We start from the raw sequence: 26,422 nt of genomic DNA on the forward strand, positions 1-26,422 counted from the left end.
AGGGAGAATCGAGAGGGAGAGCCGGAGGGGGGGCGGGGAGGGACCGGACCGGACCAAGCCGGGGCCACAGCCCCCCGCCCCGAAACCCCGCCGAGCCCGAGGTGAGGGGCGGGGCCAGGGCTGACACGGGCTGGGGGTATTTGGGGTGCTGGGGGTCGAGAAGGGACAGGTGGCAGGAACGCTTGGGGGTACAGGGGTAAAGGTATGGGTGGGATGGTGGAAAGGGGAGACAGAGTGGAGGAAGTGGTGAAGAGGAAGGGGCAGCAGAAAAGGGGGTAACGGGGAGGGGTGGTGGCCAGGGAATGGGTAACAGGAATGGAGGGGTGACAGGATTAGATCAGGGTGACAGGGAGAAGGAGGGGACAGAGTTGGAGGAGGGGGACTTAGAGAGGTGATGGGAAGCGAAGGTGACAGGTCCGGAGATGACTGACAGGGGAATAACTGGCAGGAAGAGGTGACAGATGAGGGTGACAAGGAGGGGTGAGTGAAGAGGGGACCTAGGAGAGGCAGAGCTAGAGGTGGTGACAGGATGGACGAGAGTGGCAAAGCGGCTGGTCCCAGTTGTGCTGGTGGGGGTAGAGCACCGGAGAGCTGGAGCTTTGGCATCGGGAGTTGCTGGCAGGTTTGGAGGGAGGTGAGGGCCCACGGAGCCTGGTGGGAATTATTGCGAGCCGGGTGGACAGGAAGGGAGTAGGCCCCGGGGAGGCTGGTGGGGGGGTGGGGGAAGAGAAAAACAGGCCTGGCTTCTGGGGTGAAGAGACTGGGCCCGGCCTCAGGGTGCAAGGCACCCGGGTTGGGGTGTGCCAAGGTTTGTTTGGACAGGAGTAGGCCAGCTCTCAACCCCCAGGACTGGGGCCCAGCGGGTCAGTAGGGAGGTGGTGGCCGCTGCTCAGCTGCTGGGCACTTGGTGGCCTGGCCCGGCATGAGCAGGCACTGCCTATGAACATCCCAGGATTGGCCAGAGCAGGGCAGGCCTGCGACCCTAGGGTTGCCCTGGGGAGTTGTTTCCCCGGGGAGAGCTTTGGGCCCAGGATCCTTGGTGGCGCCTCTGACAGTTTGACTTAGGGGCCTGGGCACCCCTAACCCTCTCAGAGGTCCCCTTCTGGCCTCTCGGCTCTGGTCGGCACTTCAGAGTAAAGTTTTTCCCTTTTCTTTTCTCAGGGCAGCTTGAAAGAGGGCGGGCAGTAATGACTGTTCAGGAAGTGGGTGAGGTTGGCCTGCTGGGCTCGTCCTGCTTTCTTTGACCTTCTCCCACTTACCCCCACCTGGAGTTGGAGGGCATATTTGGGGCCCAAGAAGTTCCCCCCACCCCCCCACTCGGTGGCTCAGCCATCCTGCCAGAGCCAGCCCAGCCAGGGCGGGGATGCTGGCAAGCCAGAAGCGGGGCTGGGCTTGCGGGTATCACGCTGGGTGCTCTGGGGGAGGGGCAGGCTCCCATCCAGAGGGACAGCAAAACCCTGGGGTATAGTTGTGTAGTCCCACCATAGGATGACGTATGTGTGTGTGTGTGTGTGTGTGTGTGTGTGTGTGTGTGTGTCTGTGTCTGTGTGTGTGTCTGTGTCTGTGTCTGTGTGTGTGAGAGTGTGTGCCTGTGTGTCTCTGTGTGTATGCGTGTGCTCATGCAGGGCCCCGAGGCAACACAGGGTTTGAGCTCTTGCCCCAGACGTGCCCCTGCCTGCTTCCTGCCGGGATCTGGTGAGATGGCGCTACCTGGCAGGCCCAGGGTGCAGCGTGCAGTGGGCAGCTGTCTCTCTGGACTCGCACAGTGCTGGCCATGCCAGGCTGCCCCAGTGGGGGGTGGTTGGGGGCGCTGGACAGAGACTCCTGCCACCACCCCGTCACCTCCCTTGCTGTGCATGCATGTGTGTGTGTGCGTGAGAGCAAGAGAGCAAGAAAGAGATTCCGTGTGCTCTCTGGACAGTGGCAGTGCAAGAAAGCATGCCTTTTGGATCATGTGACTGGTGGCACAGTGCCATGGGTGGGAGCCCAGCCGGGGAGCCGAGAGCCTGGGTCTGACCCTCGCTGTGCCATCCCCAGCTCTGAACATGGCAGAGCTTTTTGTGCTCTGGGTGCCTGAGTTTTCTCAAGTGCCACCCAGGCTGATAGTAGCACCTGCCTGTGGACTGTAGGGGGGGATGACTAGGATTCCCTGGGGGACTGAGCCCTGGGCTTGGCATGAGGGGGTGTTCTGTAGGTGTGAACTACTCTCAGGGTAGGATAGAGTGCTCTGTCCTCTCCTGATGGATGTGAGTATCCCCAGGAAGCCAGGGAGTGTCCCTAGGAAGTGGACACTTGTGGAGACCTGGTTTTTGACTGTGCTTGGGTGCTGGCCTGAGGCCCTCATAAATTAGGACAGCCAGAAAGGAGGTCTGGGGAATTCTGGCGCTGAAGTGGTGGTCTCAGCCAGCAATATGTGGGGGTCACTGGGTTCTGTTCATTGATCCCTAATGAATGACCCCCAATGATCCCTGTCCATTTTCACCCCTCAGGTGGAAAAGAGATGAAGCCAATGAAGAAGACATGCACGGGCCTTGCAGGTCCTAGCAGCGGTGGCCGGTCCCCCCCAGCCACCCGAGCCAAGGCTCTGAGGAGGCGGGGGGCCGAGGAGAGTGAGAAGCCAGAGGAAGAAGAGGATGAGACGCAGCAGCCGCCGCCACCACCACCTCCAGGGCCAGAAGAGGCCGAAGAAGGTGAGGAGGAAGCCGAGCGGGGCCCCAGGGCAGAGGGGCCGCCCTCCGAGTTGCATCCTGATGACCAGACCCCAGGCCCAGCAGAGGACCCCAAAGTAGAGGGAGAGACAGGCCGCTGGGAGCCGTCACTCAGCCGAAAGACAGCCACGTTCAAATCACGCGCGCCCAAGAAGAAGTATGTCGAGGAGCACGGGACTGGCGGCGGGACAGCGGGGGGCCCTGAAGAGCAGACACGGACTCCTGAGGAGGCCGGTGCCCTGGGGGTGCCTCCCCGGCCTCCCACCTCCACCCGCTCCTCATCCACTGACACGGCCAGTGAGCACTCGGCGGACCTGGAGGACGAGCCGGCCGAAGCTGGGGGGCCGGGCCCCTGGCCCCAGGGTGGCTCTGGGGGTGGCTGTGACCTGCGGCAGCTGCGGTCCCAGCGTGTGCTGGCCCGCCGTGGCGATGGCCTTTTCCTGCCCGCTGTGGTGCGCCAGGTGCGTCGCAGCCAGGACCTGGGGGTACAGTTCCCCGGCGACCGGGCCCTAACTTTCTACGAGGGGGCGCCTAGAGGTGGCGGCGGCGTTGATGTGGTTTTAGATGCCACGCCGCCTCCAGGCGCCCTGGCGGTGGGCACGGCCGTCTGTACCTGCGTGGAGCCCGGTGTGGCGGCCTACCGTGCCGGCGTGGTGGTGGAGGTGGCCACCAAGCCGGCTGCCTACAAGGTCCGCCTCAGCCCAGGCCCCAGCTCCCAAGCTGGCCCCCCAGCCGGCCCGCCCCAGGCCCCCCAGCCCTCCCACCGCGAGGCTGAGGAGACCGTGTGGGTGGCCCGCTCTAGCCTGCGCCTGCTGCGGCCTCCCTGGGAGCCAGAGACCCTGCCGAGAAAGCCCACCACGGGCCCGGAGGAGGAGCAAGCTGAGCCCGGAGCCCCTCTGCCTTCCTGCCCTGCAGCCCTGGAGCCCAAGCAACCCGAGGATGCCGAGGTCTCCAAGATCAGTTTTGGAGGCAACCTGGGGACCTGTGAGGAGGGAGAGGAGAAGCACCCACCAGCGCTGGGCACCCCAGCTCTGCTGCCTCTGCCCCCGCCCCAGCTCCTGTCACCGCCCCCCAAGTCGCCAGCCTTCGCAGGCCCCGGGCGCCCTGGTGAGCAGCCGTCACCCTGCCAGGAGGGCAGCCAGGGTGGCAGCCGGAGCAGCAGTGTGGCCTCCCTAGAGAAGGGCGCGGCGCCAGCTGCCCGGGCCCGCACCCCGCTGACAGCCGCGCAGCAGAAGTACAAGAAGGGCGACGTGGTCTGCACACCCAACGGCATCCGCAAGAAGTTCAATGGCAAACAGTGGCGCCGGCTGTGCTCCCGAGATGGCTGCATGAAGGAATCGCAGCGGCGTGGCTACTGTTCCCGGCACCTGTCCATGCGGACGAAGGAGATGGAGGGCCTGGCGGACAGCGGGCCAGGCGGAGCCGGGCGGCCTGCTGGCGTGGCGGCCCGGGAGGGCAGCGCTGAGTTCGACTGGGGGGACGAGACATCGCGGGACAGCGAGGCCAGCAGCGTGGCCACCCGTGGGGATTCCCGGCCGCGCCTTGTGGCCCCCGCCGACCTGTCCCGCTTCGAGTTTGATGAGTGCGAGGCGGCGGTGATGCTCGTGTCGTTGGGCAGCTCACGCTCGGGCACCCCATCCTTCTCCCCCGTGTCCACGCAGTCCCCCTTCTCGCCAGCCCCGTCCCCCTCGCCCTCACCGCTCTTCGGCTTTCGCCCCGCCAATTTCAGCCCCATCAATGCTTCGCCTGTGATCCAGCGCACGGCGGTACGCAGCCGCCACCTGAGTGCCAGCACCCCGAAGGCCGGCGTGCTGACACCACCTGACCTGGGCCCCCACCCGCCACCGCCTGCCCCCCGAGAGCGCCATTCCTCCGGCATCCTGCCCACCTTCCAGACCAATCTGACGTTCACCGTGCCCATCAGCCCCGGGCGGCGGAAGACGGAGCTGCTGCCACACCCAGGGGCTTTGGGGGCTCCAGGCCCTGGAGCTGGAGGGGCTGCCCCTGACTTCCCGAAGAGTGACAGCCTAGACTCGGGCGCGGATGCCGTGTCCCACACGCCGACGCCCTCCACTCCAGCTGGCTTCCGGTCTGTGTCGCCCGCAGTGCCCTTCTCCCGATCCCGCCAGCCCTCACCGTTGCTGCTGTTGCCACCCCCTGCCGGCCTGACCTCTGACCCGGGCCCCTCTGTGCGGAGGGTGCCCGCTGTACAGCGGGACTCGCCTGTCATTGTCCGCAACCCCGACGTGCCACTGCCCTCCAAGTTCCCAGGAGAGGGGGGAGCTGCCAGTGAGTCACGGGCTGGAGGCACTGGACGGGGCTGTCGAGAGACCCCAGCGCCCCCCGGAGTGGCCAGTGGGAAGCCTGGACTGCCCCCACCTCTGCCAGCCCCGGTGCCCATCACCGTGCCTCCCGCCGCGCCAACCGCTGTGGCCCAGCCGATGCCCACCTTTGGCCTGGCATCCTCGCCCTTTCAGCCGGTGGCCTTCCACCCCTCCCCTGCTGCCCTGTTGCCCGTCCTGGTGCCTAGCAGCTATACCAGCCATCCTGCACCCAAGAAGGAGGTGATCATGGGCCGACCTGGGACAGGTAAGAGGTGCGGTGGGTGTGTGGAGTGAAGGCTGACTTTGTCTTTTGTTTGTTTAATTTGGGGGCCACTCCTGGCCATGCTCGAGGGCTACTGGTAAGGCATTGGGGGTCGCTGCCAGTGGTGCTCAGGGGACCATGTTGCCCCAGGGATGGAACCAGGGGCTCCTGCATACAGATGCTGTGCTCCAGTCCTTTGAGCCATCTTCCCTGATGATATGGGGGCTCCCTTTGAACCATCGTGCTTTCAGGAAAGGTGAGCGGCCCCTTGGGAAGGGCTCCAGGGAAGGCTGGCTGCTGCCCTGGGACATACAAGACTCAAGGCCTTATTTCCCCTGGCCTCCTATAAGGGGCGCTCTCGAGGGCCCACCACAGGCAAAGCTTTCCTGAGTGCATGCTTGGAGCCAGGCCCCTGCGGCGCTGATGGGGTAGAAAGATGATTATCATGATGCTGGCTCCTGTGTCTGGAGGACTGGCTGGGGAGGGGGGGCAATCTCTCTCTGATAAGCACTGCATGAGGCTTATCTCGCCGAACCCGCATACCCAGCCCATGATGTAGCACCCCCAACATACCCAGCCTTGCTCTGAGCCCTTCTTCAAACATTAGCTCGTTTTGTCTTCACCACCCACCCTAAGAGGTGGGTGCAGTAAGCCCAGGCTGCTCCCTCGCCCAGGGACATGTGGCCAGTCAGTCAGGGCTGGGACCCACATTCAAACCCAGGCAGGCTGGCTCGTGACTGCTCATCCCCATGCTGGTGTGGCCATCAGGGCCTTCTGTTTGGAGGTGGCAGGGCCACAGAATCGAGTTCTGTATTCTCGTAATGCCACAGAGGGGAGCTGGGCCGAGCTGGGTGTATGCACACAAGGCCGGGAGGTGCGGGGGGTGCTGGGGGGGGCACTGGTGTCAACACCCTGGACAGGGCGTTAGAAGCCCAGTGCAGATGGCTGGCCTCCTACAGGTCCACAGGAGCCCAGGAGCAGAGGAGGCAGGCCGATGTGGTTGGGGGTGAGGCAGGAACAGATCCAGTGGCTGTTTCTGAGTAGATGCTGGGGGCAGCCTGGGGCCAGGCCAGGCTGGGGCTTATCAGGGAGGGTGACAGGCCTGCCACCAGTCCTCTCCCGGCAGCTTTTTCTTTCTTTTTCACTGCTGACCTCAGCCCTGTCAGAGCCTGGCCCTGTGCTGGTGGGTGCCAAGAAGGTAGCGCTCCTGCCAGTCACGGCGCTCACTGCCTGGACTGGCTGGAGCTGTCCCCAGGCAGTGATTGTCCAGAGCTGTCACCTCTGGGGCAGGAGATGGTGGCCATGGAGAGTCAGAGAGGGTAGAAGAGGCCAGGGGCCTCGAGAGGGAGCCGGGCGGGGTGTTCAGGAGTGAGCCTGGCAAGGCAGCTGGTAGGGCCTGGAGGCAGAGGGAAGTGTTTGTTTCCAGGCCTTGAAAGCAAACCAGTGCGTGAAGGAAGTTGTCCTCGAAGCCAAGGGCACTAGGAAGTGGGCAGGCGTGGGGCTATGTGGCTTTCTGCCTGGCTCTCTCCCCAGGCAGACGAGTGTCAGATTAGAGATGCCCTTAGGAGACACATGAACTTTGACCTGAGGGCAAGAAGGGCACCTAGGAAGGCCACACAGCAAAGGTGGAGCGAGGACCCTTCCCTATATGAGAGGCAGGAGCCTGGGAAGGGAGGGAGCTGGTCTACCTGGGGTCCCAACTCATAAGGAGCCCACCAGCATCCCGGCCAGGCTTGCTCCTTGTATGCAAATCCTGGCCCTGCTTTCCTTTCCCTACTCTCAGCATTTTGTTGTTGTTGGGGCCAGGGGCAAGCCCTGCATTGCTCTTGGGCGACCCCAACTTGGGGCTTGCTCCGGGAGCGTGTGGCGCTGAGGATGGAACCCAGAGCCTCTGCAATGCAAAGCTGCTGCTCCTTCTGCCATCTCCTTGGCCCATTCCCCACCCCCAACAATTTGTACTTTTTTTTTTTCTTCCTTGTTGATATGAGCAAACGCCACAGTAATCGCACTGCAGGGATTTTTGTACTTAGGTAGATGAAGAAACAGACGCAGAGGAACTTGTTACTGTCCCCTAAGGCCTGCAGCCCCCATGTGGCACTCCAGAACCTTTGTCCCTTCCCCAGGCCCCCCACCCCACTGCCCCCAAGCTGGGTCTCCTGCAACCGTCTCTGCTGCAGGGCTTGTGGCCATTTTTCAGGAGAAGAAGAATGAGGTCCGAGTGAAGGTGCCCCCAGCCAGGGAGCCACGACCCTCACTCCCTGAAGGGGCAGGAGACCAACTACCGAGCCCCTTCCTGCATAGCCGCACACCCTGCCCAGTATGCTGCCCGTGTTCTCTGCGTAGGCCCAGAGGGCACCCAGCCAGGAAGTGGGGCAGCTGGGATTTGAACCCAGCCCTTCAGGCCACCCAGTAACGATGACGATCATCATCATGGTAGCCCCTTTCACTGAGCCTTTCCCAGGTATCAGGCCCCAAACCTTGCAAGGCACTGATGCTGGGAAGAATAGGGATTGCCAACTGTGTGTGTGTCTGTGTGTCTGTGTTTGTGTCCGTGCTTTGCTGAGATTCAGGAAAGGGATGCCCCAGGCTGGAGGCTGTCAGGTTGTCAGAACTTGTCCGGTGCTTGTCCCGGCAGTTCTGAGCAGCGCCTCCTGACAGCTCCCGGGCTGAGCTCTCCCTGCTGCCCTCCATGTAGCAGCCTGCAGGCTCTTTTGTTCTCCCAGTGGCCTCCCCAAGTCCCTTGGAGGTGGGCACCTTGGGGGTCTCCCGCTGAGGCCCCCAGTAGGTAGTCAGTACCTAGGGGTACAGTGAAGTGCTATGGTCCCAGCCCTTTGTGCAGGCCCATGCCAGGGTCTGACCCCTGCTCAGAGGGCAGCAGGTGTGAGGGGGTGGCCCAGGGCAGCCTGCCTGTCCTGCCCCCCACCAAGCATTTGCTTCCGCTGGGGGACATGCCGGGGCAGGCAGCCGGCATTCTCCACATTCTGCGCATGGCCAGGCCAGCCAGCTGCCACTGCCGCCTCCCTGACTCTTCCCACCCGCCCGCTGCTTCCCTGGGAGAGGAAGCTGCCCCGGGGCCTGCGGCCTCAGCCTAGGCGGCCAGATGTCTCAGCGCTGCTCCTGGCACGGCCACTCTGCAGCTCTGGCGTCCCTGGCCTAACGGCCACTGCTCCTGGGCCTGTCTACACAGCTCTGAACTTTTGTGTGCCCTTTGGTCTCTCCCCAGTTCCCATGTCTGACCCTGTGAGGTTTCTTTCTTTTTTTTTCTTTCTTTCTGGGTCACATCCGGCGATGTGCAGGGCTTACTCCTGGCTCTGCACTCAAGAATTCCTCCTGGCGTTGCTTGGGAGACCACATGGGATACCAGGATTGAACCTGGGTTGACCAGGTGCAAGGCAAACACCCTCCCTGCTGTACCATCACTCCAGTCCATGTGAGGTTTACTTCTGGCTCTGAGACTTGTCGTTGGACCTCTGGCTCCCTGACTCTCTGAGTCTGGTTTCTGAAAATTTTTATTGGGGGGGGGGGCTGCACAGGGAGACACACCCAGTGATGCTCAGGGCTTAGTTCTGGATCTGTGCTCAGGAATCATTCCTGGCAGTACTTGGGGGACCATATGCCATGCTGGGGGTCGAACCAGGGTCAGCTGCTTGCAAATCAAGCTCCCTAGACCTCTGTCCTATTGCTGTGGCCTCCGAGTGTATCTTTTTTCAGTTTGTCTCTCCCTACACATCAGTTCTTGTCTGAGCTTGCTTCCCACCATTTTTTCTTTTGGGGCCCCTCATCTAGGCATCCTGGCCTTGCCTTTGACCCACCCTCTCCCACTCTTCAATAGAGACTCGGTACCCTTATCCTAGGTCCTTGCTGTCATTCTGTGCATATTAGGTGCTCTTGCCCATGTGTTTATTTGGGGGTCACGCTTGGCAGTGCTTGTTGTTCTCAGTGGTACTGCAAGGGGTGCAGTGGGGCATATGATGCCAGGAGTCAAACCTGGTGCACTGTGTACACCAGGCACATTCTTCTGCCTGCCCTTTGAGCTATCCCTTTCTGCCTCTTCCTCTCCCCATTTTTGCACCTGTCAGGAATGGACCAAGGGCCTCACACCTGCAAGGCAACTACTTTGCTACTGAGCCACCCAGTTGCTCTTTCCCTTTAGGATTGTGGATGGCTGCAAAGCACCAAGTCCTCTCCTCCCTTCCTGGGGAAAGTTGGGAGGCAGTCCAGGCCTGGGAGCCCCCTTCTTGCTGTCTGACAAACTGCCTACTATTGTCCCTGGAGCAATCCTGCAGCCCCGTCTCCATCCAAGCACCTGTTTCCAGATAAGGAGGAAGGCGGGGGCTGTAGGCCAGGCCAGGAGATCCGGCTGTGGGGGCCAGCAGGAAAGCAGCCTGTTTTCCCTACCCACGTGCTGGAGGACACGACCCAGATCAACCCACGTTTCTGGCCACACTGCCTTTTCAGCAGACCTACTTAGTGCCAGCTCTGGTTTACTGAGACCCACATGTCGGCCACTTTACCCCAATGGGTAGGGCCTCTGCTCGGGCAGGTGGGTAAATGAGATCCACAAAGTGACTGAGGGTCGCTGACCCCCCACATCAGGATCCCAGTTCTGCCCACCAGGATTTCTGTTCTATCTCAAACTGTGAACCTCTTTTCCAGCACCAGAAGGACATCTGAGCTAAAGCATGAGGAATGAGTAGATTTGGAGGTAGTGACAGAAAGGGGAGGGGTGAGCCAGGCCAAGGCCTGACCATGGAGCAAAGGCCAGGACGGGTGGAAGTGCATGACCAGCTGAGTGGCTGGTTGAGACTGGAAGTGACACTGGGGCCTGGCCTCCAGGCGCTGGGGTGGACAGGTACAGCCAGGGGAGGCTGCAATACCAACCAGCCAGAGTGAAGGGTTTAGAGTAGGGAAGAGAAAATGTTGAAATTGGGTGTTAGATTTCCAGGAGTCTGGTGAGTGTAGACTGCGAAAGAAAACGGGCTGGGGAAGCAAAAGATGCATGTGTGAAATGTGAGAGAATCAAAGGTGAAGTCCTAGACACTTCCTGGAAGAGTCCCCAGCTCCCCTAAGCTTGGCGGCCCCCAGGAACGGGCGCTGAGAGGGCTCAGGGTGCCTCCTGGTGGCGGCGGGGCGGCGGTTGCGCGCCTGCGCAGCGGCTCCGGGCGCCCCTATGCGCGCGCGCCTGCGCTGCCCGAGCCCCCGGCGCCCGGGCATTAATGGCTCCATTAGTGGCCGGGAGGGAGGCGCATTAGCGGCGGCGACGGCGTCTGGCTCCCATTACCGCCGGCGGCAGCGGCTGGACCACAGGCGGCTGGACCGTAGCCCGCCGCGCCGCCTCCTTTGCTCGCGCCCGGTCCCCCAGTTTCCGTTCCCCACGGAGGAGGCCCGAGCTCCCCACTTGGGGCCGAAAAACCGTGACCTGGGTTCAAGCCCCGGCGGGGCCGCCTCTCGACTGCCAGGTCCTACCTACCACCCCTACCCCTAGCTCCAAAGCTTGTTTCTTGCGATGCAGCCGGCGGGGGCGGGGGAAGTCGACGGGGGCTTGTAGACTCGGACGCACACCCCGCGAGGGCCGCGCCCAGCCCCCGCCCGCGCCGAGGGTGCGGGTTCCCGCGCCCCGGGGGGTAGGCCCCGCGGCGGGCCCCCGTGCTTCCCATTGGCCGCCTGCACCGCCGCCCGCGCTGATTGGCCGCAGCATGCGCCCGAGCCATTAACCCCTGCGCGGCCGCGCCCTGGGCCTGGGTGTGGGGGGGACACCCTCCGCCACCACCAATACACCAGCAGACAGCTCGGGTGCCAGCTGGCCCGCGCCCCGCCGCGGCCCGCGTGGGTGTCAGGCTGGCCGTGCGCTCGCCCGCCCTCCCGGCACAAAGCGGCTTTGTGGGGCCCGCCGGGGGCTGGCGGGGGGCCAGGCAGCGAGTGGAAAATCTCGTGAGCTAGGGGAGGGGAGGGAAACGCAGGGCGGCGCCCCCTTCTCGGCCCGGGCCGAGGCGCCTCCCTCAACCCGCGCCGACCAGCCCTCCCAGCCCCGGCGCCTCTACACTTGCCCCCCACCCCGTTCCCTCCCACGTCCCCTCCCACCCCCAACCCACATCCCGGCCTCCGTCAGCATCCTGCCCTCCGTCCGCATCCCGCTCTTCTCCCAATCCCGGGGGACCCTCCCCCCACCTCTCGCCTGCCTCTCTCCCCCTCCTGGTCCCTCTGCCTCCCCCAGCCCCACTCACACTGACTCACCCCGGCGCTATTTTTAGGCCCCCATCCCTCCCGATCCTCCTCAGCCCAATCCCGGGCTCGTTCCCCAGGCAACCCTGGCGGTGGCCGACGCCGCGCCGCCCAGGGTGGGTGGGTGGGTGGGTATGTATGTATGTGGAGAGCGGGTGAGGGGAGCTGGGGACACCCGGGTGGTGAGCCCAGGCGGGGACCGGGACCTGCAGGGCAGGGTGGGAAGCACCCACCGGGGTGGTGGTGGGGTGCAGTGCCTGAGGGCTCAGCGAGTTCAGAGCGTGTCTGCCTGTTCGCGGTCTGTCAGGCATCCCTGGCGCATTGCCCCAGGCCTCCGGGCAGGCCCCTGCCTGTGTCTGCCGCCTGGGGTGGCTGCTGGTGTCTCGTCTGGGCTCCGTGTCCCCAGGCTGGGTCGGGGTGGTGCTGTAGAGCCCCTGTCAGGATCAAACCTCTTGTGGAGTTGGTTTACCAGCTGGGGCAGGACCTGCCCCAGGCAATTGAAGAGTGGCTTTGCACCCTCCCTCTTCTGAGGGAGCCTGGCTTTGGGGAACCTCCTCCAGCCTTCCCAACTTGGGAGGCCCCCTTTCGGGTTGAGGACTGCCCGAATGAGGGAGCTGACCGAAGCTAGGACCTGCACCCTCTTCTCCACTGCAGTTACCCCCACCCTGGGTTCTTCCATTGGAACAATGGAAGCTAAGTATAGGGCTGGCCCAGTGCCCAGGGCAGGGGGGCCCTTCCCGCCTGCCCGGATTCCGGCCTCTCCCTACCAGGCTGGGGCCCCACTTGGCTGCATGTACCCTACCCTGAAAAGGGCCTCTTCCCATCCCTCCCCTCCTATGCTCACATTCCCCCCCCCCCTTTTTTTCCTTTTTGGGCCACACCCAGCGGGTACTCAAGGATCACTCCTGGCACAGCTCAGGTCTCCTCAGGTCTCTGGGGACTGTTTGGGGTGCTGGGAATCCAACCCAGTTCAGCGGTGTGCAAGGTTCGCGGCTCTGCCGACTCTCCTGTCTCTCTAGCCTCTGTGCTTCAGGCACTTTTTCCAGATGTGCAGCCCCGTCCCAGCTGTGTGGGGCCCCTTCTCCCTGCCGTGTGAGGCCCAGTTCTTCACTCTGTCCCTGGACTGCACTGCAGTGGAGAAGGGGTTAACTTGCCAGTAGGTGACTCACCGGTGGGGAGAGGGGCAGTGGTGGGGGCGATAGCGGCCACATTGATTTCAGCCTTGATTTCTGCCTCACATTGCAGTCCCTGGGGCAGTGAGGTAATGGAGGGGCTGTGTCTGGGGCTGCATCTGGAGGAGGGGGCCGTCACCTAATAGTCCCTCTGGCGGCCCCTCCAGGCTCGCCGCCAAGTGTCTGACCCTTCAAGTCTGGAGGTCAGAGGGCCGCAGACCTCCCCTTCCCCTCTGAGCTCAGGTTACTGGCTTTCTGCCCCCGTGTCTGCCTTCACTTCGCCCTGTGGAAGGGGACAGTCTGGAGATGGTCCTGTCGCCCGCCTCACCTAGGTGGGAGCACAGCCTGGGGGCCACCTGAACCCATGGCACTTCTACCGCCTCACCAAGCGGGATCTACTGAGTGTGCCTCTTGTCCCCCCTTCTCCTGGGTCATCCTCAGCCTCACATCTCTGCAGGGCAGACCCAGATGCCAGTCATGTCTCCGTTGCGCCTGCAGACTTGTGTGTACCTATTGTTTCTCTGTGTTCCTGACGACCCTCTCAGTCTCTGCCCAGGTCCACTCAGAGGTGAACATACATTTTTTTTTTCTCTTTGGGACTACACCCCGAAGTGCTCAGGGATCACTCATGGCCGCGCTTAGGGGACCAAATAAAGTGCCAGGGATCGAACTGGGATTGACCTCATGCATGGCAAGCGCCTTATCTCCTGTAATATCTCTGTGGCTCCAGAGTGAAAAAAAAACTTTTTTTGCCTTTTTTGGGTCAGACCCGGCGTTGCACAGGGGTTACTCCTGGCTCTGTACTCAAGAATCACTTCTTAGGGTGGGGGGCTGGGGAGGGGGGGGAGGGGGGAGATATACTAGAAAAAAAAAAAAAGAATCACTCCTGGTGGTCGGTGCTCAGGGGACCATATGGGATGCTGGGAATCGAACCCAGGTCGGCTGCGTGCAAGGCAAACGCCCTCCTGCTGTGCTATCGCTCCAGCCCCAAGAGTGAAATTTTTTGTTTTGAGATGCCCAGGGGTTACTCCTGGCTTTGCACTCAGGAATTACTGGCTGTACTTGGGGGACCCTATGGGATGCCAGGGATCGAATCTGGGTCAGCTTCATGCAAGACAAGCAACCCATCCTACTGTATTATCGTTCCAGCTCCTCCAGAGTGAGATTTTGAAGAGTGGGACAAGTTCCAGCATTGGAGCATTGGGCTGTGCCATTCATGATCTTGCACAATTAAATTTCTCTGGGCCTCATTTTCTCTCCTGAGACATGGCCATAAAAAAGTGTAACCTTGGGGCCAGAGAGATAATACAGTGGGTAGGTGCTTGTGCTGACCTAAGCAACCCTTATGGTTCATCCCGGGTATCATATATGGTCCCCCAAGCAATGCCAGGAATGATCCCCAAGCACTGTCAGGAGTGCCTCTGCCCCCACCCCTGAAATCAAAGCATACCTTTCTAGTGACCCCCAAATCAAAGCATACCTTTCTAGTGACTGGAAAGGTCCAATGAACAGGGTAATGCGTGCAAGCGCTGACATCAAGCAGTTCCTATATTAATTTCTTCTCTTTAGAGTAGTGGGACTGTAAGACCAGGGTGACAACCAAGTGTCAGGCAGGGTAGCTGAATGAGGTCAAGTGGCCCTGCTATTCCTTACATCATTTTGCTTTTTGTTTTGGGGCCAATAGCCCTGGTCTTCCTTACATCATTTTACTTTTTTGTTTGAGGGCTGCGTGTGGCATATTCAGGGATGATTACTGACTGGGTACTGGGGTGGGGGTGTCGCTTCTGGTAGTACTTGGGGGCCTATTGCAGTCCTCCCAGCATGCCCTTTTGAGCTATCTCCCTGGTCTCTTCCTTATGTCTAAAGGGCCAGGGTATTGAAGTAGTTAGGCTCCCCAGAGAATCTGTGTGGTGTGTATGTGTGTGGGCGGGGGGAGTGGGGTGTCACTATAGTGGCTACTACCCAAGCTAGCCAGTGTGAGGCCCAGGGGTTGCAGGAAGGCCAGATGTGTAAAAATTCAAGTGCGCTTATGTGGGAGAGATGTGTGTAGGGGTGCCACAGATGCGCAGTGGCTGTCATGAGCCGTAGGAGATAATTGTTTGATATTTTGTGTTAGTATGATGGTTCATGTGGGCTGGAGGATCTGTGAGGATGGGCGTTGGTGAAGCATGTATGACAGGGCATGTACAAGATGTGGAGGGTGGGTGAGAATGATGGCCTGACCTGTGGGAGGCAGCACCTATGTGAGCAGGTGCTCAAGGTGAGATGAGGGGTGTGGACGAGATAATGGGTGTGGCAGGAAAGTCTGGGAGGGTTGGTAGGCACGCGCGTGCCTGTGTGCGCGTGCGCGTGTGCGTGTGCGTGTGCGTGTGCGTGTGTGTGTGTGTGTGTGTGTGTCTGCCTCTGCCTCTGCTGGTGTTCCAAGTTGGTGAGGCTGACCAAACCCTCCACGTCTGCCTTGGCGCTAAGGAGGGTCGAGCCTCGCGCGAGCATGTTCGTCGCGCCGACTGGACCCACGGTATCGCACAACCAACCACCCAGGGGCCTCTGCAGCGCGGCACCCCGAACCGCCCCCCTGGCGCGCTGCCTTTGCTGCAGTGCGCCCTCCCTGCCATCCTCCCACTGCGGTCCCGCCCCCGTCCGGCCGGGGGCCAACCGGAGCCCGCCCCGCCCCGCCCTGATTTGCATATGACTGACGTTCCCCCGGGGCGGCCAATGGAGGCGGGCGCGGCGGGGCCTGACCCGCGCGCGGCGGCCTTAGCCAATGGGCTGGCGCGCGGGGGGCCGGGCTTGCGCGGAAGGCCGCGGGGGAAGCGGGGAAGGGGCGGGGGGAGGCGCCGCGGGGGGAGGGGAGCGCGTAGTAGTGGCGGGGCGGGGACGCGGCGGTGGTTCGGCGCGGGGCTCGCTCGGAGCGCACGGACGCACGCACGCTGGTCCGCCTGCCCACCCGGGGCCCGAGGTCGACCCGGAGCCGAGCCGCGCGGGCCCGGGGCCCGGAAAGGCGGGGCGGCGGCGCCGGCAGCCGGGGTGCGCGGGGCCAGAGCCGTTACCCGCCGGAGCCGCTGCGAGGGAGGGAGCGAGCGAGCCCGCGAGCGGGGCCGGGAAGGAGGGGGCCGCCCCCGCGCACGCGCGCCGCGCCCCGCCCCGCCCGCCGGGCCCCGCGCGGGAGGAGGGAGAAGGAGGGGGCGGCGCCGATGGCCCCCGCGCCGCGCGCCCCGTGACGGCCCCCGCGCGCGCCGGGGGGCGGGGCGGGGCCGGCGCGCTCTGACCTCCCCCGCCCCCTGGGCGGCGGGAGGCGGGCGGCGCTGTGCGCAGGCGCGCCCGGCCGAGACCCCCGCGTGGGGCAGCCGGAGGGGGCGGCGGCGGGGGGGGGGCATGCGGCGGCGGCCTCCAGCTCCCCCCGGGCCCGAGCGGCGGCGGCCGAGGAGCCGGCGGCGGGCGGAGCAGCGGGTGCTGAGGAGGCGCGAGCCCCGGCCGAGCACCCCCGCGCCGGACCATGTACTCAGCCCACAGGCCCCTGGTTCCCGCGTCCGGCGCGGCCTCCCGTGGCCTCGGCATGTTCGGTCAGTAGCGCCTGGGCCCCGGGACTGCAGGGGTCACGGTGTCGGGGGTGCCGAGAGCGGAGTAGCCGTGACGTGGGGGCGGGGGGCGTCTAGTAAGCCGCACAGAGGCAGAGTGCAGCGATGACGGGGAAAGTTCCTGAGCGGCGCCCGGCCGGCCGAGTGCTTAGCGGCAGGTGGGAGTGCGGGAGTGACGCTAGTGGGGAGCACCTGGGGACAGCCGCGGGGCCTGGGTGATGGGCTGGGACGGGTCCGATGGCATCCAGCTACGGAGTGCGCGCAACTGGCCCCGGGACACGGAGTGGGATGGGAGCAGCCCGACCCGTGGGTGCAGCGGCAGCGCTGTCCCTACGTGCTGGAGAGTGATGAGCGGAACATCGGGGAGACCCGCGCGAGGGGAGTGCACTGGGGAGGAGCTCGGGAGGGGCAGAACCGAAGGGCTGTTCTCCATTGTTTGCCGGCCCCCTTTCCCTGGCCGCCTCCATGGGGCCGCCCTGGTGAGGAGGACCTTAGTGGAGAGAGGGACTTTTGGGGATCCCTGGGGGCTGCTTCGGGGTGGAGCGCCCCCTCACTCTCTCCCTCCACTTGACAGCTACTTTTCTTCTTTCACTCATTCCCCCTCCACCCCAAGTCAGGCCTCCGGGCTAGTGCTTCCCAGAGCTATTCCTCCACCCCGCCCCCTGGGCGGGGGTGGGGGTGTTACCCCTTGTCAGATGGGTCTGGGTCGGGCCTCCTGGAAGGATGGCGACCAGCATTGGGCGGTTCCCTTCTGCCTCCTCCGTCTTCCCCATCAAGGGCTTCCACTTCCCCCAGGGAGCCAGCAGACTGGGCAGCCTACTCCAGGAGTCCTGGAGGACCCTGGCCAGGGCAGAGCCACCCCTTGCAGCTCCTCAGGGAAACACCTGGCACAGATGCCCTCGTGGACGCGCACCGCGACTGGCTGCCCCATTGTCTGTGCCTTTTCCAAGGAGTTCCCCACCGCCCATTCTCTCTTTGGGCAGAAGGCCGGACTCAGGGTTGACAAGCTGGGGTGGAGAAGGAGGGCGGGGGGTGGGGGTGGGGGTGGAGGGGCAGGCCCCTTGAGGGGCGCTAGGTTCTCCTTATAGGGCATGGGGAGATGTGCTGGGCCTTCTGTGCCAGGGGCCCAGGAGTGCAGATGTGGCTCCCTGGGGCCCATGGGAAGGGACAGTGAGCCCCATGACCTGAGGCTCCCGCTCCCCTGCCTGGGGGGTGAGGGGATAGGCATCTGCCTCAGGAAAGTGGGAGTGTGAGACCCCAGGTGAGGGGCTGTGAGAGATGGCAGCTGGGAAGGTGATGTGGGGGGCAGGGGGGTGTCTCCAGCCTTGCGGAGGTTGTGGGGCCTTGGGGGAACAGGATGACAACAGGACATGGCCTGGTTTGTGACAGGAGCCAGTCAGTTCCCTGGCCTGCTCCCTGGTGGCAGGCCAGCCGGGGGAGGGAGCGGGCTGTGAGTGCTGCATCTTCCTCGCGCAAACCTAGAAATCTTCTCGGGAGTGGGGATTCTGTGGACGGGTCCAGAGGCCCCGAGATGGGGGAAGGGGGTGGACGGCAGGGTGGAGTGACTTCAGCTGGGGTGAAAAAGAGCTGGCCTTTGGGGTGCAGGCCAAGTTCTTGCTGCACAACTCAGTTGGCTCTTTCCTACAGTGTGGACGAACGTGGAGCCTCGCTCTGTGGCCGTGTTCCCCTGGCACTCCCTTGTCCCCTTCCTGGCCCCCAGCCAGCCCGACCCCTCCGTGCAGCCCAGTGAGGCCCAGCAACCTGCCAGCCACCCAGTGGCCTCCAACCAGAGCAAAGGTGAGGGGTGGGTACACTGAGGAGGGCCTGGGGATGGGTTCTGGGGTCCCCAGAATCCTCTGACCTGCCTCTCTGCCCCCAGAACCTGCTGAGTCTGCGGCCGTTGCTCACGAGCAGCCCCCAGGTGGGCCCGGCAATGCTGACCCCGGGCGGCCTCCCGGAGCCACTTGCCCTGAGAGCCCAGGGCCCCCGCACACTTTGGGAGGGGTGGACCCTGGAAAGGGCCCTCCTCCTACCACAGAGGAAGAGACCCCTGGGCCCCCGGGAGAGTCGAGGCTGGACAGTGAGACGGAGAGTGACCATGACGATGCGTGAGTGCCCTGAGGCTTGGGCTGGGGGGCGGTGGGTATGGGGGTCAGGGTCTGAGACTGGGCCCCCACTGTCCCTGCCTCTCCTGCAGATTCCTCTCCATCATGTCTCCGGAGATCCAGCTGCCTCTGCCTCCAGGGAAGCGGCGGACGCAGTCCCTCAGTGCCCTGCCCAAGGAGAGGGACTCCTCCTCTGAAAAGGATGGACGCAGCCCCAACAAGGTGCCCGTCTCCCCCCGCCCCCACTGCTGCCTCCCCCAGCTCTCCCTGTGGCCTTCTTCCCTGTCCTCTCTGCCCTAACTGTGCCCTGGGGGCCTGTGTCGCAGCGCGAGAAGGATCACATCCGGAGGCCCATGAACGCCTTCATGATCTTTAGCAAGCGGCACCGGGCCCTGGTGCACCAGCGTCACCCCAACCAGGACAACCGGACTGTCAGCAAGATCCTGGGCGAGTGGTGGTACGCCCTGGGGCCCAAGGAGAAGCAGAAGTACCATGATCTGGCCTTTCAGGTAGGGCCCACCACCCCCCATCCTCCGGCGGCAGAGGGCTGGGCGGGTGCCTGAGCAGTGCCCGCCTGCCTCGCCCATAGGTCAAGGAGGCCCACTTTAAGGCCCACCCAGACTGGAAGTGGTGCAACAAGGATCGGAAGAAGTCCAGCTCGGAGGCCAAGCCCCCGAGCCTGGGGCTGGCAGGAGGGCACAAGGAGGCGAGAGAGCGGAGCATGTCGGAGACGGGCACTGCTGCTGCCCCTGGAAGTGAGTTGACCCCTCCCTTACTTGCTCGTTGACACCCAGGAAACGCCCCTCTGTCCCGTGACTTTGATTTTCAGACCTTTCCCCAGAAAGGAACTGGTAGGCCCTGGTATAGCTTCCCAGCGACACCCTGGTCCTCTGCTGTGGGCACGGTCCCCAGCGCTCAGAGACTCCCTATTGCAGATGAGGACGCGGCACAGAGGCAGGGGTCACTGGGTGGGTTCGGGTACTGGAGACGAGTCAGTGGCAAAACGAGAACCAAGATCCTCAGGTGGGCTGGTGTTCTGGCCTGGGGGTGTCCAGCATTCCGAGGGACTCTGAGAGTCCTTTGGGCCCTAAACCCTGAGGTCAGGCTGTTTCGTCTCTCAGGTGCTCAGACAGGCCAGTGGTCATGGACTGCCAGGCCTTATCCCAGTCTCCCTCCAGACTCTTATTGTCTCCAGGGCTTGCCTCCTGCCTGGAACACAGGCACCGTGGGAAGGGGCTATGGGGGGCTGTGGGCTGCCCGCTGGGCCTGGTGGCTGACAGGTGGCCCAGGCACTCCACCAGTACTGAGAGTCCCAGGAGGGCCCGTGTGTTTGGGTGCTAGTAAGTGGCTTCCGGACACCAGCGTGCCCCCTTCTACCCTGCAGTGTCCTCTGAGCTCCTGTCCGTTGCCGCCCAGACGCTCTTGAGCTCAGACACCAAGACCCCAGGGAGCGGCTCCTGCGGGACTGACCGTCTGCACGCAGTTGGGGGGCCCGGCTCAGCCCGGCCTCGGGCCTTCTCCCACAGTGGGGTGCACAGCCTGGACGGTGGGGAAGTAGACAGCCAAGCACTCCAGGAGCTGACTCAGGTCTGGGGCTTGCAGGGCCACAGGGCTGTGGGGGCGTGCCGGGAGGACTGTGTCAGGGACAGCCCCCGCTGAACTCACACTGCCCCTGCCTTGCAGATGGTGTCTGGCCCTGCGTCCTACTCTGGCCCAAAGCCTTCTGCCCAATATGGGGCATCAGGCCCCTTCGCTGCTCCTGGTGAGGGGGGGGCCCTGGCCGCCACTGGGCGACCCCCACTGCTGCCCACCCGAGCTTCTCGTTCGCAGCGTGCGGCCAGTGAAGATATGACCAGTGATGAGGAACGGATGGTCATCTGTGAGGAGGAAGGGGATGATGATGTTATTGGTGAGCAGATCTCCCTGGGGACCGAGGGCTGCAGGTCGAGGGTGGATCCAGACCTGACCATTGAAGTAAACGCGGCTGGTTACGTAGAAGCCCAGGACGAGGGCCTGGCAGCAGCTCTAGGCACAGAAGTTAAGGCTCTCGACTCCCCCTGGGCAGGGGCCACATCTGGGGCTGAGGAACAGCTTTTTGGTTGGCCAAGCAGTGCACAGCCAGGGTCGGTGTCTCCAGGGAGCCTAGCTCCATGCCCCTGGCTTATGCTCTCTGCTCCCCTCCCTCAGCTGACGATGGCTTCAGTGCCACCGACATTGACCTCAAGTGCAAGGAGCGGGTGACTGACAGCGAGAGTGGAGACAGCTCTGGGGAGGACCCAGAGGGCAACAAGGTGGGTGTGGGCTCAGGACTCAGCCCGTGGGGTACACTGGGTATGGGGGATACTCCTCACCATCCTAGGCAATGGGCAGATCCAGGCCTGGAGAGGGCCCAGAGCTGGCCCCGCTGACGTGGGTCCCAGGAGGGTGACTGGGCCTTCAGGTGGAAGAACTGTGGGCTCGCTGGGCCAGGACCTGACAGGCTCTGTCGCCCTCTCTCCACCCAGGGCTTTGGCCGGAAGGTGTTCTCACCCGTGATCCGCTCCTTTACCCACTGCCGTCCTCCAATGGACCCTGAGCCCCCAGGACCCCCAGACCCTCCAGCCTTTGGCAAAGGCTACTGCTCCGCCCCATCGTCCTCCTCGCCTGCCGCTGCCTCCGCCTCGGCTGCCTCTTCCTTCCCTCTGGGCTCAGGATCCTTCAAGACCCAGGAGTCCGGGCAGGGCAGCACTGGTGGCCCTCTCCGGCCACCACCCGCCGGGCCTGGAGGCCCACCCGCACCTTCCAAGGCCACCCGCTTCCTCCCAGCTGATACCGCCCCTTTCCGGCGCAAGAGACCTGAGAGCGTGGGGGCCTTGGAACCACCAGGCCCCTCAGTCATTGCGGCGCCTCCCGGCGGGGGTGGCAGCATCCTGCAGAGCCTGGTCCTGCCCCCGAGCAAGGAGGAGCGGGACAGCAGTAGTGCCCGCATGCCCTCAGCCCCAGCCCCATCGCTGGCCTATGGGGCTCCCGCAGTCCCCCTGTCCCGCCCGGCTGCCACCATGGTCACCAATGTGGTGCGGCCCGTCAGCAGCACTCCTGTACCCATCGCCTCCAAGCCCTTTCCCCCCTCCGGCCGGGCAGAGGCAGCTCCAAGTGACTCGGCAGGTGCTAGGACTGAGACTGGTGGGGCCAGGGCTCCCGGAGGCTCCCCACTGGGCGTCAGCTTAGTGTACTCAGACAAGAAGTCAGAGGCTGCCACCTCACCAGCCCCTCATTTGGTGGCTGGACCCCTGCTGGGCACTGTGGGGAAGGCACCTGCCGCTGTCACCAACTTACTGGTGGGCACCCCAGGCTATGGGGCCCCAGCGCCCCCTGCTGTCCAGTTCATTGCCCAGGGAGCTCCTGGCAGTGGGGCCAGTACTGGCTCAGGAGCAGTTGCTGGGAGTGGCCCCAATGGGCCAGTGCCTTTGGGCATTCTGCAGCCAGGTGCTCTGGGCAAAGCTGGGGGCATCACCCAGGTGCAGTACATCCTGCCCACACTGCCCCAGCAGTTGCAGGTGGCGCCCACCCCTGCACCAGCCCCTGGGACCAAGGCAGCAGCTTCTGGTGGCCCCGCGCCCACCACCAGCATCCGTTTCACCCTCCCACCGGGTACCTCCACCAACGGCAAAGTCCTGGCCGCCACTGCACCCACGCCTGGCATCCCCATCCTACAGTCTGTCCCTTCTGCTCCACCCCCCAAAGGTGAGGCTTGGCAGTGTGAGGCCAGGGGCCTCTGGCTTGTTGGTGTCTGTCCTTCACTTGCTCTTCTCCCCACCCACAGCCCAGTCCCCCGGTGGTTCTGCCCAGTTGCTGCCTGGGAAGGTCTTGGTGCCCCTGGCCACCCCCAGCGTGTCAGTGCGGGGCAGCGGGGCTGGCCAACCCCTGCCCCTGGTGAGCCCACCCTTCTCGGTTCCTGTGCAGAATGGCGCGCAGCCCCCCAGCAAGGTGAGGCCCTCTGCAGCGTCGGCCTGCGCCTGCCTTACTGCCTCCTCTCTGTCTCTGCCACTCTCGCCTCCTGCGGTGCTGCCCCGGCCTTCTGTCTCCTTGCTCCCTGCCTGTCCTCTTTCCCTTTGTGCCTTTGTGTCTCCCTGCTAGCCCTGTCTTTGCTGAGACTTGCCTTCCATGTCTGGGGCCTCAGCTCACCCCGCTCCGTGGGGGTCCTTGCCACAGATCATCCAACTGACTCCAGTGCCCGTGAGCACCCCCAGCGGCCTGGTGCCGCCCCTCAGCCCAGCCACGCTCCCTGGACCCACCTCACAGCCCCAGAAAGTCCTGCTGCCCTCCTCCACCAGGTAAGAGTCGTCGGGCTGGCTCCGGAGGTCGGCCTGGGGTCAGCTGGGCCAACAGGGCTGGCTCACCTCCTCGCCCTGTTGCCTCTCGCTGGCTCAGGATCACCTATGTGCAGTCGGCGGGAGGGCACACGCTGCCCCTGGGCACCAGCCCCGCATCCAGCCAGCCTGGCACCGTCACCTCGTACGGGCCCACGAGCTCCGTTGCCCTCGGTTTCACCTCTCTGGGGCCCAGCGGCCCTGCCTTCGTGCAGCCCCTGCTTTCAGGTGAGGGGCTGCCTGGCGGGCCACGCAGCGGGAGGGTGGGTGTGGGGTGAGACCTGGGGGACCCAGGCTCTGACTCTCCCTCTCCTGTTTTCTCCTTGCAGGTCAAGCCCCGCTGCTGGCTCCTGGCCAGGTGGGCGTGTCACCTGTGCCCAACCCCCAGCTGCCTCCCACTTGCACGGCCTCCGGGGGTCCTGTCATCACAGCGTTTTACCCTGGCAGTCCTGCACCCACCTCCTCAGCACCCCTGGCCCAGCCGTCCCAGGCTGCCCCTGGTCTAGTCTACACTGTGGCCACCAGCACCACCCCACCTGCCGCTGCCATCCTGCCCAAGGGCCCTCCGGCCCCTGCCACTGCCACCCCAGCCCCCACCAGCCCTTTCCCAAGTGCCACAGGTGGGTGCAGTGTGGGCAGGTTTGGGGAACACGGGTGGGCTCCAGTCAGGCCAGGCTCACCACGTGCTCTTCTTCCCCACAGCAGGCTCCATGACGTACAGCTTAGTGGCCCCCAAAGCCCAGCGACCTGTGCCCAAGGCTCCCCAGAAAGTGAAGGCGGCCATCGCCAGCATTCCCGTAGGCTCCTTCGAGGCAGGTGCCCCCGGGCGGCCTGGCCCAGCAGCCCGGCAAGCCCTGGATCCCGGCCCTGCCCGTGACACCCCGGTCCCAGAGACTGAGCTGGAGGGGCAGCCGACAACCCCAGGCCCACCACACCCTCCAGAGGCCTGGCCACCTGCGACTCGGAGCAGTCCCCCGCCTCCCCCAGCTGCCGAAGAGCGGGGCGGCGCCAAGGGCACTGAGAGCATGGTGAGTGCCCAGTGCTGGCTGGCCGGCTCCTGGCTCTGCTGTCCCGTTCCCACCCTGCCATGTGGGACCTCCTCGGACCCTGTGCGCCCACCTAGGACTCTAGCTGCTCTGAAGGTAGCGCATCTATGCTCTGTCTTCCTGTCCGCCCCCAGGCCAGCAAATTCCCCAGCTCCTCTGCCGACTGGCGCGTCCCTGGGCTGGGCCTCGAGACCCGTGGGGAGCCCCCCACCCCTCCCAGTCCCGCCCCGGCTCCGGCCCTGGCCGCAGGAAGCAGCAGCAGCGGCAGCGGCAACAGTGAGGGCAGCAGCGGGAGGGCAACTGGGGACACCCCCGAGCGCAAGGAGGCAACGGGTCCCGGCAAGAAGGTGAAGGTGCGGCCCCCGCCCCTGAAGAAGACCTTTGACTCTGTGGACAAGTGAGCATGGGCTGGGGGCAGAATGGAGCAGGGGGCTGGCCAGGAGGGGCCGCGGCCAGCAGAGGGGTGCGGAGGAGGTGATCCTGTCGGCTCTCCAGCAGGGTCCTGTCCGAGGTGGACTTTGAAGAGCGCTTCGCCGAGCTGCCCGAGTTTCGGCCTGAGGAGGTGCTTCCCTCGCCCACCCTCCAGTCTCTGGCCACCTCCCCGCGTGCCATCCTGGGCTCCTACCGCAAGAAGAGGAAGAACTCCACTGGTGGGCACGGGGGCTGGCCGGAGGGCAGTGGGGGCCGGCTGGAAGCTGCCTCTGCTCAGCCAGCTTGTGTTTTCCAGACCTGGACTCAGCCCCCGAGGACCCCACCTCACCCAAACGCAAGATCAGGAGACGCTCCAGCTGCAGCTCAGAGCCCAACACCCCCAAGAGCGCCAAGTGCGAAGGGGACATCTTCACCTTTGACCGCACAGGTGCGGGGTGGGAGCGCTCGGAAATAAGCCCAGAGTCGCCATATGATCTTTGGTGGGTTCCTTCTGGGCACCCCGCCAGGGCGGACTCCTTAACTGTGGTGCCCCCCCAACTCCACCCCCTCAGGAACAGAAGCCGAGGACGTCCTGGGGGAGCTGGAGTACGAGAAGGTGCCCTACTCCTCCCTGCGGCGCACCCTGGACCAGCGCCGCGCCCTGGTCATGCAGCTCTTCCAGGACCACGGCTTCTTCCCCTCTGGTGAGCATGTCTGCAGGTCCGGGGGGGCATTTGGAGAGAGGGGTCTTGTGGCCCCCTCTCACTGGCCCACCTGTCGTCCCCAGCCCAGGCCACGGCCGCCTTCCAGGCCCGCTACGCGGACATCTTCCCCTCCAAGGTGTGTCTGCAGCTGAAGATCCGGGAGGTGCGCCAGAAGATCATGCAGGCTGCCACGCCCACGGAGCAGCCTCCCGGGGCTGAGGCCTCCCTGCCTGGACCACCCCCCGCGGGCGCCACTGCTGCCCCTGGCCCCACTCCCAGCCCCGCGGGGGGCCCTGATCCCACCTCGCCTGGCTCGGACTCTGGCACAGCCCCAGCTGCCCCGCCGCTGCCTCCCCCCCCTGAGCCAGGACCTGGGCAGCCCGGCTGGGAGGGCCCCTCCCAGGCATCCCCGCCACCGCCTGGCTCCTCTACAGCCGCCACAGGCAGGTGAGGGGCCTTTGAAGACCCCAGGACCCACAGCAGCCCCCCTCAGGACATGGACAGTATGAAGGTGGCAGGAATGGGGGGCAGGATGGTTCCCTCCTCCCGATAAAGCCATTTCGTCCTTCCCTGTTTGGGGCGGAATGAGCCCTGCTCCTTTTCTCTCCCCTGGCTCCCTCTGTGATGGGGAAAGGGGGCCGGGGGGACCCACTGAGAAGCAGGGTGCCGGCTCCCTATACCGAGCCCCTTACATAACCTGGAGTGTGTGACCTTCAGACCTTTTCACTTGTACTTTATGCAAAATGGCTCGTGTGAGGGCTGCAAGCTGGAGGGCAGTGCAGGCCGTGAGCCACAGGGAGGCACCTGTGGAGGAGGGGGGAGTTCATGCACCCCCTTTTCCCCAGAGGGGCTGGACTCAGGTTAGTTTTGGGGGGTGGGGGCTCCTGCACTTTGCCACAGGCATGGGGAGGGCCAACTCCCCGCCCCGCCCCTGCCCTTCTGACTTGGGTTGTACTTTCTAAGAAGGTGATTCCCTACCCTCGTCCCATCCCCCAAACAAGACATGTTGATCATGTGCAATATTTCTTACTGTGCCGAGAAGCCGCAATGACCGAGATTAAAGCTGTTTAACACAACTTGTGTGGCATCCACTCTAGAGGGTGAGTGGGGAGCAATTCCAGGCCTACCCCTCCCAAGATGGGACCCTGCCCAGAGGTGGCCACAAACCACCTCACCGGCCTGTCCTGTCCCCCTTTCTCAGGAGCCCAACACCCCAGGTTACTCTTGGCCCTGGCTCTGCACTCATGGGTGTCTTCCAGTGGCACTTGCAAGACCCTAGGGGGGCCTGGGTCAGGGAGGCCTGAGGTTGGTGCAGCAGGGCAACCCCCTGAAGCTCCAGCTGTACCTGAGAGGTCTAAGCTTAGGGGAACCCCACAGTTCAGGAAGACCAAGTCTCCTGAGCACCAATATAGCCCATGACTCCTACTGCCCCCGTGTGGCAGGAGCCAGCAGTACATTAGAGCCAACCTGCATGAAGCCTTCACTTGGCCTTTTGTGCCTTTATGCCCCCCTGAAGAGATAAAAGACGATGACACTGGAAC

The 26,422-nt window shown here is 64.0% G+C and overlaps 1 protein-coding gene across 5 annotated transcripts; it reads left to right on the forward strand.

Moving 5' to 3' along the window:
* Positions 1-25,957, forward strand: CIC (capicua transcriptional repressor). 5 transcript variants are annotated; one of them, XM_012935526.2, is made up of 21 exons: positions 1-101; positions 2,490-5,297; positions 17,914-18,063; positions 18,146-18,374; positions 18,464-18,593; positions 18,698-18,880; positions 18,961-19,126; positions 19,756-19,958; positions 20,055-20,280; positions 20,559-20,662; positions 20,876-22,094; positions 22,174-22,337; positions 22,563-22,684; positions 22,782-22,948; positions 23,050-23,340; positions 23,423-23,748; positions 23,901-24,163; positions 24,262-24,416; positions 24,494-24,625; positions 24,750-24,881; positions 24,965-25,957. In XM_012935526.2, the coding sequence occupies exons 2-21, from the start codon at positions 2,501-2,503 to the stop codon at positions 25,330-25,332; spliced, it is 7,527 nt and encodes a 2,508-aa protein (XP_012790980.2). In that variant the 5' UTR covers positions 1-101; positions 2,490-2,500; the 3' UTR covers positions 25,333-25,957. The 5 variants fall into 5 exon arrangements, with proteins under 5 accessions (XP_012790980.2, XP_055001217.1, XP_055001218.1 ...); XM_055145242.1 differs by having other exon boundaries at positions 24,265-24,416; XM_055145243.1 differs by having other exon boundaries at positions 23,426-23,748.
* The last annotated feature ends 465 nt before the right edge of the window (positions 25,958-26,422 follow it).

The sequence above is a fragment of the Sorex araneus genome, chromosome 8, assembly GCF_027595985.1.
Source record: "Sorex araneus isolate mSorAra2 chromosome 8, mSorAra2.pri, whole genome shotgun sequence".
NCBI classification, from domain to species: Eukaryota; Metazoa; Chordata; class Mammalia; order Eulipotyphla; family Soricidae; genus Sorex; species Sorex araneus.